At 46.0% G+C, this 11553-nt stretch overlaps 1 protein-coding gene across 4 annotated transcripts in view; it reads left to right on the top strand.

The window, feature by feature from the left end:
* The window catches only part of SLC14A1 (solute carrier family 14 (urea transporter), member 1 (Kidd blood group)), a 46101-nt gene that overhangs the window by 32149 nt on the left and 2399 nt on the right, over positions 1 to 11553 (top strand). For all 4 annotated transcript variants that reach the window (XM_015565544.1, XM_015565543.1, XM_015565545.1 and 1 more), the window contains one exon: positions 140 to 1158. In XM_015565544.1, the coding sequence (XP_015421030.1) occupies positions 140 to 313 (174 nt within the window). In that variant the 3' untranslated portion in view covers positions 314 to 1158. The remainder of the gene's footprint in view (positions 1 to 139; positions 1159 to 11553) is intronic.

The raw sequence follows: 11553 nt of genomic DNA, 5'->3' as shown, positions 1-11553 counted from the left end.
CCCCCCCCCCCCCCACATCCCCTCCCTACCCCCGTGGCCAATCCCCAGCAGAATGAGGATGGAGTGAGAGGTGGTGCTATGTGTGGATTAGCTTTCCGACAGGATCTCAAAGGAACTCGTGCTCGTCTCTTCTCCTCAGGCCGGACTGCCATCTGCCACCTGGCCCTTCTGTTTGGCCACACTACTGTTCCTCTTGCTGACCACGAAAAACCCCAACTTCTACAGGATGCCCCTCAGTAAAGTCACTTACCCTGAAGAAAACCGTATCTTCTACCTACAAGCCAAGAAAATGTTGGTGGAAAGCCCTCTGTGAGAGCAACCTTCATCCACAACGGTGGTCACGGTCATTTCTGACTAACTGCCCCAGTTGGCTTCCAGTCTCAGTAAATCGTTGTTTTTCACTAGTAACCTCTTTCCTGCTAACCCACCAGCTATCTGTTCTTAAGCTCATTTTGCAGTTTTCTCTTAGACTTCAGGGACATCCCTAAACATGTGAGAGACGCATCGGGACCACACGCTCTGGCTATGGAATGTTAAACCCTCGTGGGGCATTGCCATGAAGACTGGAGTGTATTTACAAAGCCAAAATGCTCCAGCAGAAAGAGGAACTGAGACTAGAGCTAATTATTGATATTTATTGACGTTTTTTATGTTTGGTTGGCTAGATGGGGTTAACAGTATTAAAAATTAAGCTCTGTAAACCAAATAAAGCCTTAAGGAAACGGAATTCATGGTCGTAAAATCGAAGTCAACCCCAAAATCTCAGATAAGCTGTTTGACTTGTGAAAAATCAATGCACGTTACACATGATAAGCTGTGGTCAGCATGGCAAGGCTGATAAAGTGCTGAGCTTGCTCCCGGCTCCTCAGCAGGACGGCCTCTGTGTTGTCAATGTGTGGGTTTCACTTGCAGAAGATGGTTGTTTCTTTTCAGGCTAACAGAGCTGCGTTAGGGAGAAAGAATTTCTGTCAGTCAACATTATTCTGTATTGTTACTTTTCTTGGAGATTGCAAGGGATTTTTTAGGAGGAGTTTATTATCTTTTTCTTGTGAGAATGGATTTGTCTTCAATGAGATAAGAGAAGTTCTTGGCTTAACCAGTTCCTAAATAGTATAGAAAGTTACATTTTTAAAAAGATTTTTAAAAAATATTTCTCAGGTTGTTAAAAACATATATATTTTCATTGATTTCAGAGAGGAAGGGGGAGGGAGTGAGAAATAGAAACATCAATGATGAGAAAGAATCACTGATTGGATGCCTCCTACAGGTCCCCTACGGGGTGAGAACACACAACCCAGGCATGTGCCCTGACGGGGAATTGAATACGGCAACCCCCAATTGAACACAACGCCCAACCAACTGAGCCACAACAGCCAGGGCTAAAAAAGTCACAGTTTAATAAAATGTTCGGCATAGCTATTTTTACTTTAATCCTTAAATTAATCTTGTAAATGTCATGATTGTGTAGAATTAAGTCATCAACAACTGAGGGCCCTTTAAAATCATATTTTCAATTCCTTTGAGGATATCTTACATGTTACAAAGACTGAAAGTTACAGTGAAATTGCTTCTAGGTGTTTAGAAGTTGTTAAATTTTGACTTTAAAAGTGTGTTATTTTCTGAACACTCAAAATATTCTCTCTCAGAAACCAATGATATTTGAGCCACCAAAAAGACATCCAGTTAAAGGATTCTCCCATTTTTCTTTTAAAAGTTATCCGTTCTATAAAGATTTTTATAGCCAAATGGGCTGGAGATGGTGGTAGAAAGTTCTGCCAATCCCCTTCTCCTTCAGTTTGTATCAGTTCAATATGGAGAATGCAGAAAGAGAAACTGTGGAATCTTAAAGGATTTTCCCTCTTCGGGTTTGCAGTGCTCCAGTGCAAAATATACATGCAGCTGGTATGGCTCAGTGTTTAAGGGTCAACCTATGAACCAGGAGGTCATGGTTTGATTCCTGTTCAGGGCACATGCCCCGGTTTCCAGCTCAATTCCCAGTGTGGGGGCATGCAGGAGACAGCTGATCGATGATTCTCTCTCATCACTGATGTTTCTATTTCTCCCTTCCTCTCTGAAATCAATAAAAATATATTTTAAAAAATATTTATATATACAGTTTGCTGAATCAATAGACATGCATAAAAAGGGAAGTAAACCTACAAATACTTGAGGGAGAGTTCACTTCTTCCTTTTCTCAGGAAAACAAACATTGTTCCAGTTTAAAAACCCTGTGACCAAAGCCTTTTGCAACTGTCATAGAGTCACGTATGTTCCTGTGGAAAAACTAAATTTTCAGTGTTTGAACTGAAATCTCTCTGGTAAGGGAATCTGTGAAATAGGACTTGGGGGAGGGGGCGCAGGACTAAGGGCCAGCATGACCAAGGATGACCAGGAGGAAGAGCCTGGGCGGTGGGAGTGAACCAGAGGCCTCTGAAATGACTCCAAGTCAGATCTTCAGAATGGGCCTCCCCAGTGTGCTAATTACAGGCCTTCTCCCATGAGCTCACACAGACTTGTAAATAGGAACATTTCAAAGCCTTGTATATTGTCTAATTTAAAAGGTATTGATTTTCACAAGCAATTTTTGTTACTAAGTATTAGCCTGATCTCAGTGAGTATTTTTTGCATTTTCTTAGGGAGCACTCGTATTTTTTCCTATTGTCTGTAATAACAAATTTCTTTGTAAGAATATGAATAAATTATAATCACAGCTCAGTGTCGTGTAAATCTTGTTTAAAAGTCGCATGCCTTTTATAGCTATCGTGTATATTGACAATCACATGGGCAAGTATGTGTCGCTTGTATCTCGAGGTGCTAGAATCTTACTCATTTCTTATACATGGTAGTAGCACCAGAGGTGTATTTGAGCAAAGCCTGTTCAATTCATATTTATGGGCCCATCCCCTGGGGTATCCTCTCAACTATCATTGTCCTCCGCACACAGGGGTGAGAATGGATACTAAGGGCAGTTACACATGTTCAGGGAATGCTCCTAACACTAGAGATGAGAGTGCTGAGATCCAGCCTCCATGCATTCCAGACAGGCTCTGGGCACCCCATCAGGGCTGACGCTGGGCCATGGCACGCCTCAGGAGTCAGCTCTCTAGGAAAAGCCCTCCGGCCTCAGCTTGTCTCTACCACTTCTCTTCCACCTCCTTTCAACCATGGTTAGCACCCTTGAAAGAAAGCATGGTAAGAATGGAAATTTACTCCAAGTTCAAAAGCAGCCCAAACAGGAAACAAAAGGAGGCCACACAGTGCTGGCCCATTGCAGTGCCCTTGGTCAAAACAAAACCTCCCCTGCCTATTGTTTCAAGATAATAAATTTAGGAGCGTGATCTGGTCATTAAATGTCCCCTTTGGTCTGAGGTAGAAAATGGAGACAAGGTCTTGAGATTCTTCTGCTAAAGATTCCAGGCATCGAATACCTCACCTGTGGGAGTTCCAGGTCCAGATTTGCTTGTTTCCCTCACACCTGATTAGCACAGAGTACGTTGAGCTGGAAGGTTAAGTTCCACTGAAGATGAGGATTTTCCAAGGATCTTATTACAGACAACCTTGCAAGAATATTTTTTTAGTTGTTAAGTGCAGAACACGGTTGTATGCCTATGCATGTTTTCAGCCTTCCCCCTTACCTAACACTGCCTTCCAGAAGGCTTTAATCTTTAGAGTTAAATCTCCCCCTTGAATGGGCATTGACCACCCCACAGACCATTGTTGGCTAAAATAATTAGCAATGCAGATCCTGAAGGAATCTAAACAAATAGAATAACTAACAAACTTTTAAAGAAGTGAAGATAAGTCCTATATGAGTCTGCTTTCACAGTTCTTAAAATTAACTATAAAATACATACAATAGATCAGAACCAATATATGCAAAGTCTTCTAAAAGAAAAGATTGTTCCCAGGTCTGACCTTAACCCTATTAAGTATTAACCAAGTAGATATTAACATATCTAAAGCAACTTAAGTCTGATGGGGTAGCCTATTAACCAGGACCTTAGGCACTGGAAGCAAGAATTGGCAGGGGTCTTCAGCACTGAGGTGGTGGGTCACGAGCAGGAGTCAGGGGAGATCTCTGTGTGGGAATGGGTGTGCTGGGGTATCATGGTTCAGCAAATTCAATCATTTAAGTCATGCAACTATTGCCCCTTGTCTGCTTGTGTATTCACAAGCTATTTGACTTTCTGTGCAGACTTGCCTTCTAGGAGGGAGGAAATGTACTTGTCCATACTCATGACCATTTATTACATAACTAGAGGCCCAGTACAAAATTCATGTGCGGGTGCGGGGGGGGGGAGTGGAGGGGAATCCCTTAGCCCAGCCTGCATCCTCTCTCAATCCGGGACCCCTCGGGGGATGGGGATGGGGCCTAAACCAGCAGTCAGACATCCCTCTTGCAATCTGGGATCGCTGGCTCCTAACTGCTCACCTGCCTGCCTGCCTGCCTGATCGCCACTAACCACTCACCTGCCTGCCTGATCGCTCCTAACTACTCGCCTGCCTGCCTCATTGCTCCTAACCACTCTGCCTGCCTGCTTGATCACTCCTAACTGCCTCTTCCTTGGCCCCTTCTGCTGCGGCTTCATCCGGAAGGTTGTTTGCTGTCCAGTCTAATTAGCATATTACGCTTTTATTATTATAGATGGGATTTGGGACTGCAGTAGCAAACCAAATAGTCAAGAGTCCTGCCCTCACTAAAAAACTTTGTAAGGTGAACCAACAAGTAAATGAGTAAATGGGATAACAATGAGGAAGAGGTAGCCAGGCATCAGGACCAGTGGCTTCTTCCTCCTAAGAAACATTAAACAAGAACTTATTAATTACCAAGCAGTCTACTTGGTACTAAATAGGATGCTTTGGGCAGTAAGTAACAGAATACCTGTCTAAACGTGCTCTGTACAACAGGAGTTTCATTCCTGAAAGTAGGAAGTTCTTTTCCAGGTTTGGTGCAGCTGCTCAACAATTATTATCAAGGATGTAATCTGTTCCCATCCTCCTCACCATTCTCAGAATCCTCAGAAGACTCCACTTTCATCCTTAGGCTGTTGCCTCATGGCCCCAAAATAGCCGCCTTGGTTACTGACATCACATCAGGAAGGAGCCAACAAGAATTGTAAGAGAGTCATTCTCTCACGTCTCTCTTTTTATCAGAGAGGAAAATCTTCCCCAGAAGCTCTCCCAAAATACTTCCATTTATGTCTTTTTGGCAGAGCTGCGTCACATGGCCATTGCTGGCTACAGAGGAGTCTGGGAAACCATGCATGGTCAACCTCTACTGTAGCAGGTGAGCTCTGCCATATTGCAACCAAAGCAGGATGAATGGCTACTGGACAGGCAGCCCCAGCAGTATATAATATCACCATACACGATACCATACCTATGTGCCCAGGTTTCACTGAGTAGAGCCAGCTAGTGACAGATAACACTGTCTACTGTGGGATTCACAGAGGTTAGGACAGAGACCTAGCCCGAGATCATTTACACAGAGATACCTGGTGGAGTACTTGCTGGAATAGACCCAGAGTACTTTAGAATACCCCAGCTTCATACAAGGTTTTGTAGCCTCTGACTAACAAAATTCTAAGCAAAGAGTGAGATAGCCCGTGATAATGATCAGAGCAAGGAAAGTTTGGGGTCACTTCATATTCTAATTAGTCCTCTTGATCTAACATGGGAAGCCTCTAAATCAGAGGTCCTCAAACTTTTTAAACAGGGGGCCAGTTCACTGTCCCTCAGACCGTAGGAGGGCCGGACTATGGTTTTAAAAAAAACTATGAACAAATTCCTATGCGCACTGCACATATCTTATTTTGAAGTAAAAACAAAAACAAAATGGGAACAAATACAATATTTGTATTTGCATGTGGCCCACGGGCCGTAATTTGAGAACCCCTACTCTAAATCATTCCACATCGGAAAGCTTCACTGGAAATAGCTGTTTCAATTCAGTTCCAGCTCAATGAAACATTGAAAACAAGTGTCCAATGTATTCTACTTCATGGTTCCAAATAAACAATGAGAAAGTCAGTTTCCTCTTTGGGTTGGGTTCATTGGATCCTAGCCCATAAAGGTTTTGAATTATATCGCAGTGACATGCAAGGACTTGAAAGAGATGAAATGAAGCGCAGAGGAAAGTTGGCACAGTGCCAAGAAATCTGGCTAAAGTTGGGCCTCTGAGCCCACAGAAAACAATGGCAGCAAGGACATGAGTCAGTGGCCCTAGTGCAAGCACATCTTGGGGCAACAAGAGCACACACAAGGCCGGTCTCCGGAATGGCCAATTCAACAGGGAGTCCTTTCTACCTGCTTCTTCAGAGGACCTCCTACAATATCTACACCTGTCTCATTTGTCCCACCTTTACCTTCACATTCCTCATGGACAGTATCCTATCACCCGCAGCCCTGCCCCTCATTCCCATCACAGTGCCCTCAGAGGCTCTGAGACACAGACCCCAGGGGCCTGAGGAACCCCTTCTTCAGCATCCTGGACCTGATTGCTCAGTACCCCTGCCAGACCAATTGTTAAAGTCTGTGACTGTCACCTTGGTATACATTTGGTCAAACAGTTCGATGCAGACAGACTGCATGCCTACTCCTGGTTGGAATTTAATGCAAAGCATTATTTCTTTTCAGGTTACAAGGTAGGCTCTCAGAACCCAGGACTCAGTGTTGGGTGCATGAGGGGCGTGCATATACCTGGTATCAGGATCAAGGCAGTCACACCTGGAGCAGATCAGGCAAACATCTGCAAGGTCTGAGAGGTACCAAAGCCCTAAGATGCCTTCACCAAGAGCCCCCCATGGAGCCTAAGATTTCTCCTTTGAATTCTCAGTAAACGCGCATTATGCTGTGACAGTAACAACTCATTAAGGTCTCAGATATTAAAATCCTTGTGGAACTAGTTTATCTGGTCTCTTCCTACCTCACAGTTGCAAAAGCAAATCCTATAGGAAAAAGATTCTAGAAATATTAGTCTTTTTTTTTATTAGTTAAGGTAATACAAATGTGTTCTTATCCCCCCTAGAAATATTAGTCTTGATGAGCAAATCTAAGGAAGGCAGTCCTCCATAACTAGAGCAGTGGTCATGCAAAGAACAGAAAAGAGGAGGAGGAAGGACATACAAGAGGAACCCAGGACAGTGCATGATCAAAACACATTCCTTGTTGAGCACATCAGAGTGAAGACAGAGCCAGGCGGCAAGGACCAAGGAGTCCAGTCAGGTATGAGCCCTGCCAGCAGGACAGTCTGTGGGTCTGTGTGGATTAAGAAGCAGCTTCCCCTCTTTCCAGCCGTTTAGAGTGTGGTTACTTTCTCTTCCCATAATCTTGAACTCCTAGTTTGCCGGCCTTCATGGCCACTTGTTTTTATCTTCCCAAACTACTTCTGACCTTCTTCTGGTAACAGCACCTTTCTTTCCTTACGGGAACTGCCCTTTCCCCAATAATGGGGTTCTCTTGGGAAATTATCAGCCTCAATGCTCATTATCTGGCCAATACTCAGACCTGGCCAATCAATGTACTCCAGTTTCCTGGCCACAGGGATTGGCCCAAGGGATACCCACCTGACCCAAACTGAGCCAATCAGGTCCTGCCCTGCAGGAATCTTAAATCTGAGTAGAAACTCCAGGATAGAAGGAAACTGGAGCTGAGTCTGACAACAGTGATCTGGAGAAAGGCCAGGAAACACTCAAAGCCATCTGGCTTCTTCCCTCACCCCACCAGCCATGGCCAGGTTACTATTACTTTCACGTAGATCCCCGTATTTTCCCAGTAAACTTAAGTGGGATCTAAATGAATCCGAATCTGTTTCTGTTGCAACCAACAACCAAAGCTGATACAGAACATTGCAAATGACATACTTAGAATATCAAATAAGATGAGTCAAGAGGGGGTGGGGAGCTAAGGGAGGGTCCCCGCCCCCGCCCCCACCATCGGGTTGGGAATCTGCTAGTCCTTGCTACATGGGATTAAACCATTTTTAAAAATTTATCTTTATTGTTGAAAGTATTACAGATGTCCCTCTTTCTTTCCCCCATTGACCCCCTCCATCCTGCTCCCACCCTGGGGTTAAACTATTAACTGATGTATATTGTAATCCAAACCGTATGTTCCCACAGCTAAAGCTTTAGAAAAGGCTTGGCAGGAAAATGTCAGGATATTGAATTCTCTGGCTACTTTTCCTGGCTTACATTAAAGCAGGATGTATGTTGAGATTCTCTTTCTGCCTTTAACAAATGCAGCAGACCCCTGCAGGTTGAAGAATTGTGAACTCCGCCTGTGCGGTTTATGAAACCATTGTTTCCCAGCTCCAAATGCACCTTCTGTACTCTGATGCCGGGTCTGGGGCTCTACAACCCCCATTTCTCCTTTGCCTGCTGGTCCTGCTCATAGTGTGTGCCAGGGGGAACTGGGAGGTGGGGCGAGGGGAGAGGGATTTGCCACTTTCAGCAGCAGTTTCCAGTTTCTTGTCACTCTCCCATAACCTGACCTGCTATGTGCCCTCGGAGGTCCCTGCCTCCACTGAGTTCTGTCCCTGCGCTAAAATCAATGTCCTGACTAGGAAGCAGAGGAAGAGAAATGGGGAGGTCTGGTCTTCAGACCTTTCCCAAATACCTTCTATATAAATTCACTCATTGCCGAAAAAGGTTAGCAATTCCTGGCCATTATTTTGTGTCACTTACGGAGGGACAGCCCAGGGACAGAGGGAGAACTGGCTCCTAACCCAGGCAAGAAAGGCCCTGTCCTAAGCCTCCATGCTTTAAAATGTCCTAATCTGACCTCCCTGTGGCCCTTACCCTTCCTGCCCTCCCTCTCCTCAACTCTCACCCCATCCCCCTCCCTGGACAGGAGCCATGGAGACAAGAAGACATGTCCACCTAAAGCCTGGGACCTTCTTCTAGACCTAAAGCACCTAAAATCACATCATATCCTGCCCAAATGGCCCATAGCTTGTTTCCCGAGCCCAACAGGGGCCGTTTCCTGAGTCATTATTCTGAGTCAGCGCTGTGTTTTAGGTCACACACCCCTTGGCCCATGGTACTGCTAAGAGACGGCTGATGGGGGTGGGGGATGGGGTGAACAGAGCTTGGATGTGCCCACCGAGTTGTCCATGTGGGTGCAGGACAGAGCCAAGTGGGAAGAGAAGGGGCAGAAGGGATGGACCCGGGACCTCTTTGTGCTCTTGTTAAGGAAGAGCCCGGCAGGAAGCAAATCAGCTCTGGTCCCTGGATCTAAGGCAAAGGCCAGACAAAGCCATCAAGCTGAAGTTTGAGGAGAGGAGCTAAGAGACAGAGCTACCAGGCTATAGTCCAGATTTAACTGTCATAGCTTGCTGGTCAATAACACCCCCTACATGTGATCAGTGAGAGGGTTTTTTTGCCAAAGACCTCTAGGCTCCACAAGCAGGAGCTTCTGATGGTCAATTCCAAAGCAAACCTGGGCCCCAGAGTCCATGCCAGGAGGGAGCAGAGTCCTGTGCAGTGCCCTCAGGGGTGGCCAAAGTGAACCCTGGGTGGAGGCTCCAGCAGGCGGAGCACAGGGAAGCCACAGTGGCCCACCATGGACTCAGTAGACGGACGGTGAGTCGACAAGCATGTTTGCCGCTTACTCACCATTCCTGACCAGCAGGAAATGCTGGCCTTTGGGCCACTGGCCGTCATCTCCTGTTCCCTTTCCCCTTTTTAAAATAGACGTTTTCTGGCTATCCTGTCCCTCCCCTATAACGGCCATGTATTGGGTATGTTGGGGTGGCACACCCAACCCTTGCAAGGTCATGTTCAGACCTAACAGGGTGGAGTATTCCATAGACTTCTGCTTGTCTCCCAAGGGAAAGGAGGTATAAACAATGTGGCTTTTGAAAAAAAATATATTTTGTTCGGTTTTTTTGAGGAAGAGGGTGGGAGAGAGAGAAACATCAATGATGCACGCCCACTACTGGGAATCAAGCCCGAAACCTTGGCATGTGCCTTGACAGGGAATCGAACCAGTGACCTCTCAGTGCATGGGACAATGCTCAACTGACTTTAGCAACACTGGCTAGGGCAGAAACATAGTTTTCCCTTAAACAGGGACATTTTTGAAATTGTCCATATGGGAAAAAGGGTGCGTGTGAGCTGGGCAGACAAGTGACAGTTAGCTTATCCAGTGTGTTCCCACTTCCCACCCCTGACCCTTCTGGTCACAGACTTGAACCCCTGACTACAGAGGGAGGCCCATGAGCCAAGTTAGAACAATCACTGCACTTTACCACAGTGATTGGTTCCGGAAGGTCATGTGACAGCAGCTGCCAATCTCAATTCTTCTGGCTGGAGCTGATGGGAAAGAACTCCTCTTCTTGGTGACATAAAAAATGTGAGTCCAAGGCTCTCAGTGGCCCTGTTCCCCACTGAGAGAGAGAGAAAGGGAGAGGGAGAGAGAGGGGTGGGGGGAAGAAAGAGAGACAGTGATGTGAGAGAATCACATCCATCTGTTGCCTCTCACACGTGCCTTGACATGGGGTTGAAGCTGCAACCCAGGTATGTGCCCTTGACCAAGAATCAAACCCAGGACTTTCAGTGTGAGAAGGGGGTGGGGGACAACATTCCATCCACTGAGACACACTGGCCAGGATAGGAGGGTAAGTATTTTAAAGATGAGAGACACTTGAGATCATTGAAATGACTTCGATTTTATTGAGGACTCTTATGTGATTTCATTTGAACCTCATAATAACCTCATGAGGATGTTTTCCCATTCTACAGATGAGGGAACTGGGGCGGGGCTAAATGGTTATTAGATGTACAGAGGGAATTGGGGGCAGGGTTTGGAAGAGGAGACAATGCCATTCTTTCCTCCCTATACTCCCACTGCCACTCCACCATATGGGGGTGGGAGGCAGAGAAGGGTGGAGAGAAAGAAGGAAAGAGGACTGGGAAGGATGACATGACTACCAAAGTCTCTGTGAGGTGCAGGAACTGTAGACACTCTATCTCCTTTAATCAAATCCCACCAACCCTCTGAGGTAGGCCCTGTTGGAGTGTCATTGCCCCCATGAGGAAGGGCTTCCCTGAGGGTGAGAAGGATCACACCTTCGCCAGGTCACAGAGGCAGTAAGAGACAGCATCTGGATTTGAACTTGAGTCTGCAGTGTCTGTTCTCAGCACTTCCAGTGAGCCCTCATCTCAGACTCCCAGGCCTCTTCTCCAGCGACTGTTACCTGGTTTCCACACCCCACATCAGGCTGCTATGAGCATGACTTTCATTCCATCTGTGCCCTCTCAAATCCCAGGGCCCCAAGTGCCACACGAGGTCAGCAGGGTGAGGCAATATGCCTGGAGGAAGGGAAATGGAAGGATAATGCACACTAGGTCCTTCCATTTCACCCATGAGAAGTAATTCAAAAGAAGATTTTAGCCCTGGCCAGCGTGGCTCAGTTGGTTGGGCATCATCCTATGCATTGAAGGGTTGCCAGTTCAATTCCTGGTCAAGGCAGCAGATCTCTCTCTCTCTCTCTCTCTCTCTCTCTCTCTCTCTCTCTCCCACCCCCTCTCAAAAAAAGGAAGATTTTTATAT

The sequence above is a fragment of the Myotis davidii genome, unplaced genomic scaffold (assembly GCF_000327345.1).
Source record: "Myotis davidii unplaced genomic scaffold, ASM32734v1 scaffold259, whole genome shotgun sequence".
Lineage (NCBI taxonomy): Eukaryota > Metazoa > Chordata > Mammalia > Chiroptera > Vespertilionidae > Myotis > Myotis davidii.
Note: the sequence above shows the minus strand (reverse complement) of the source record. Positions and strands in the feature narration are given on the sequence as shown.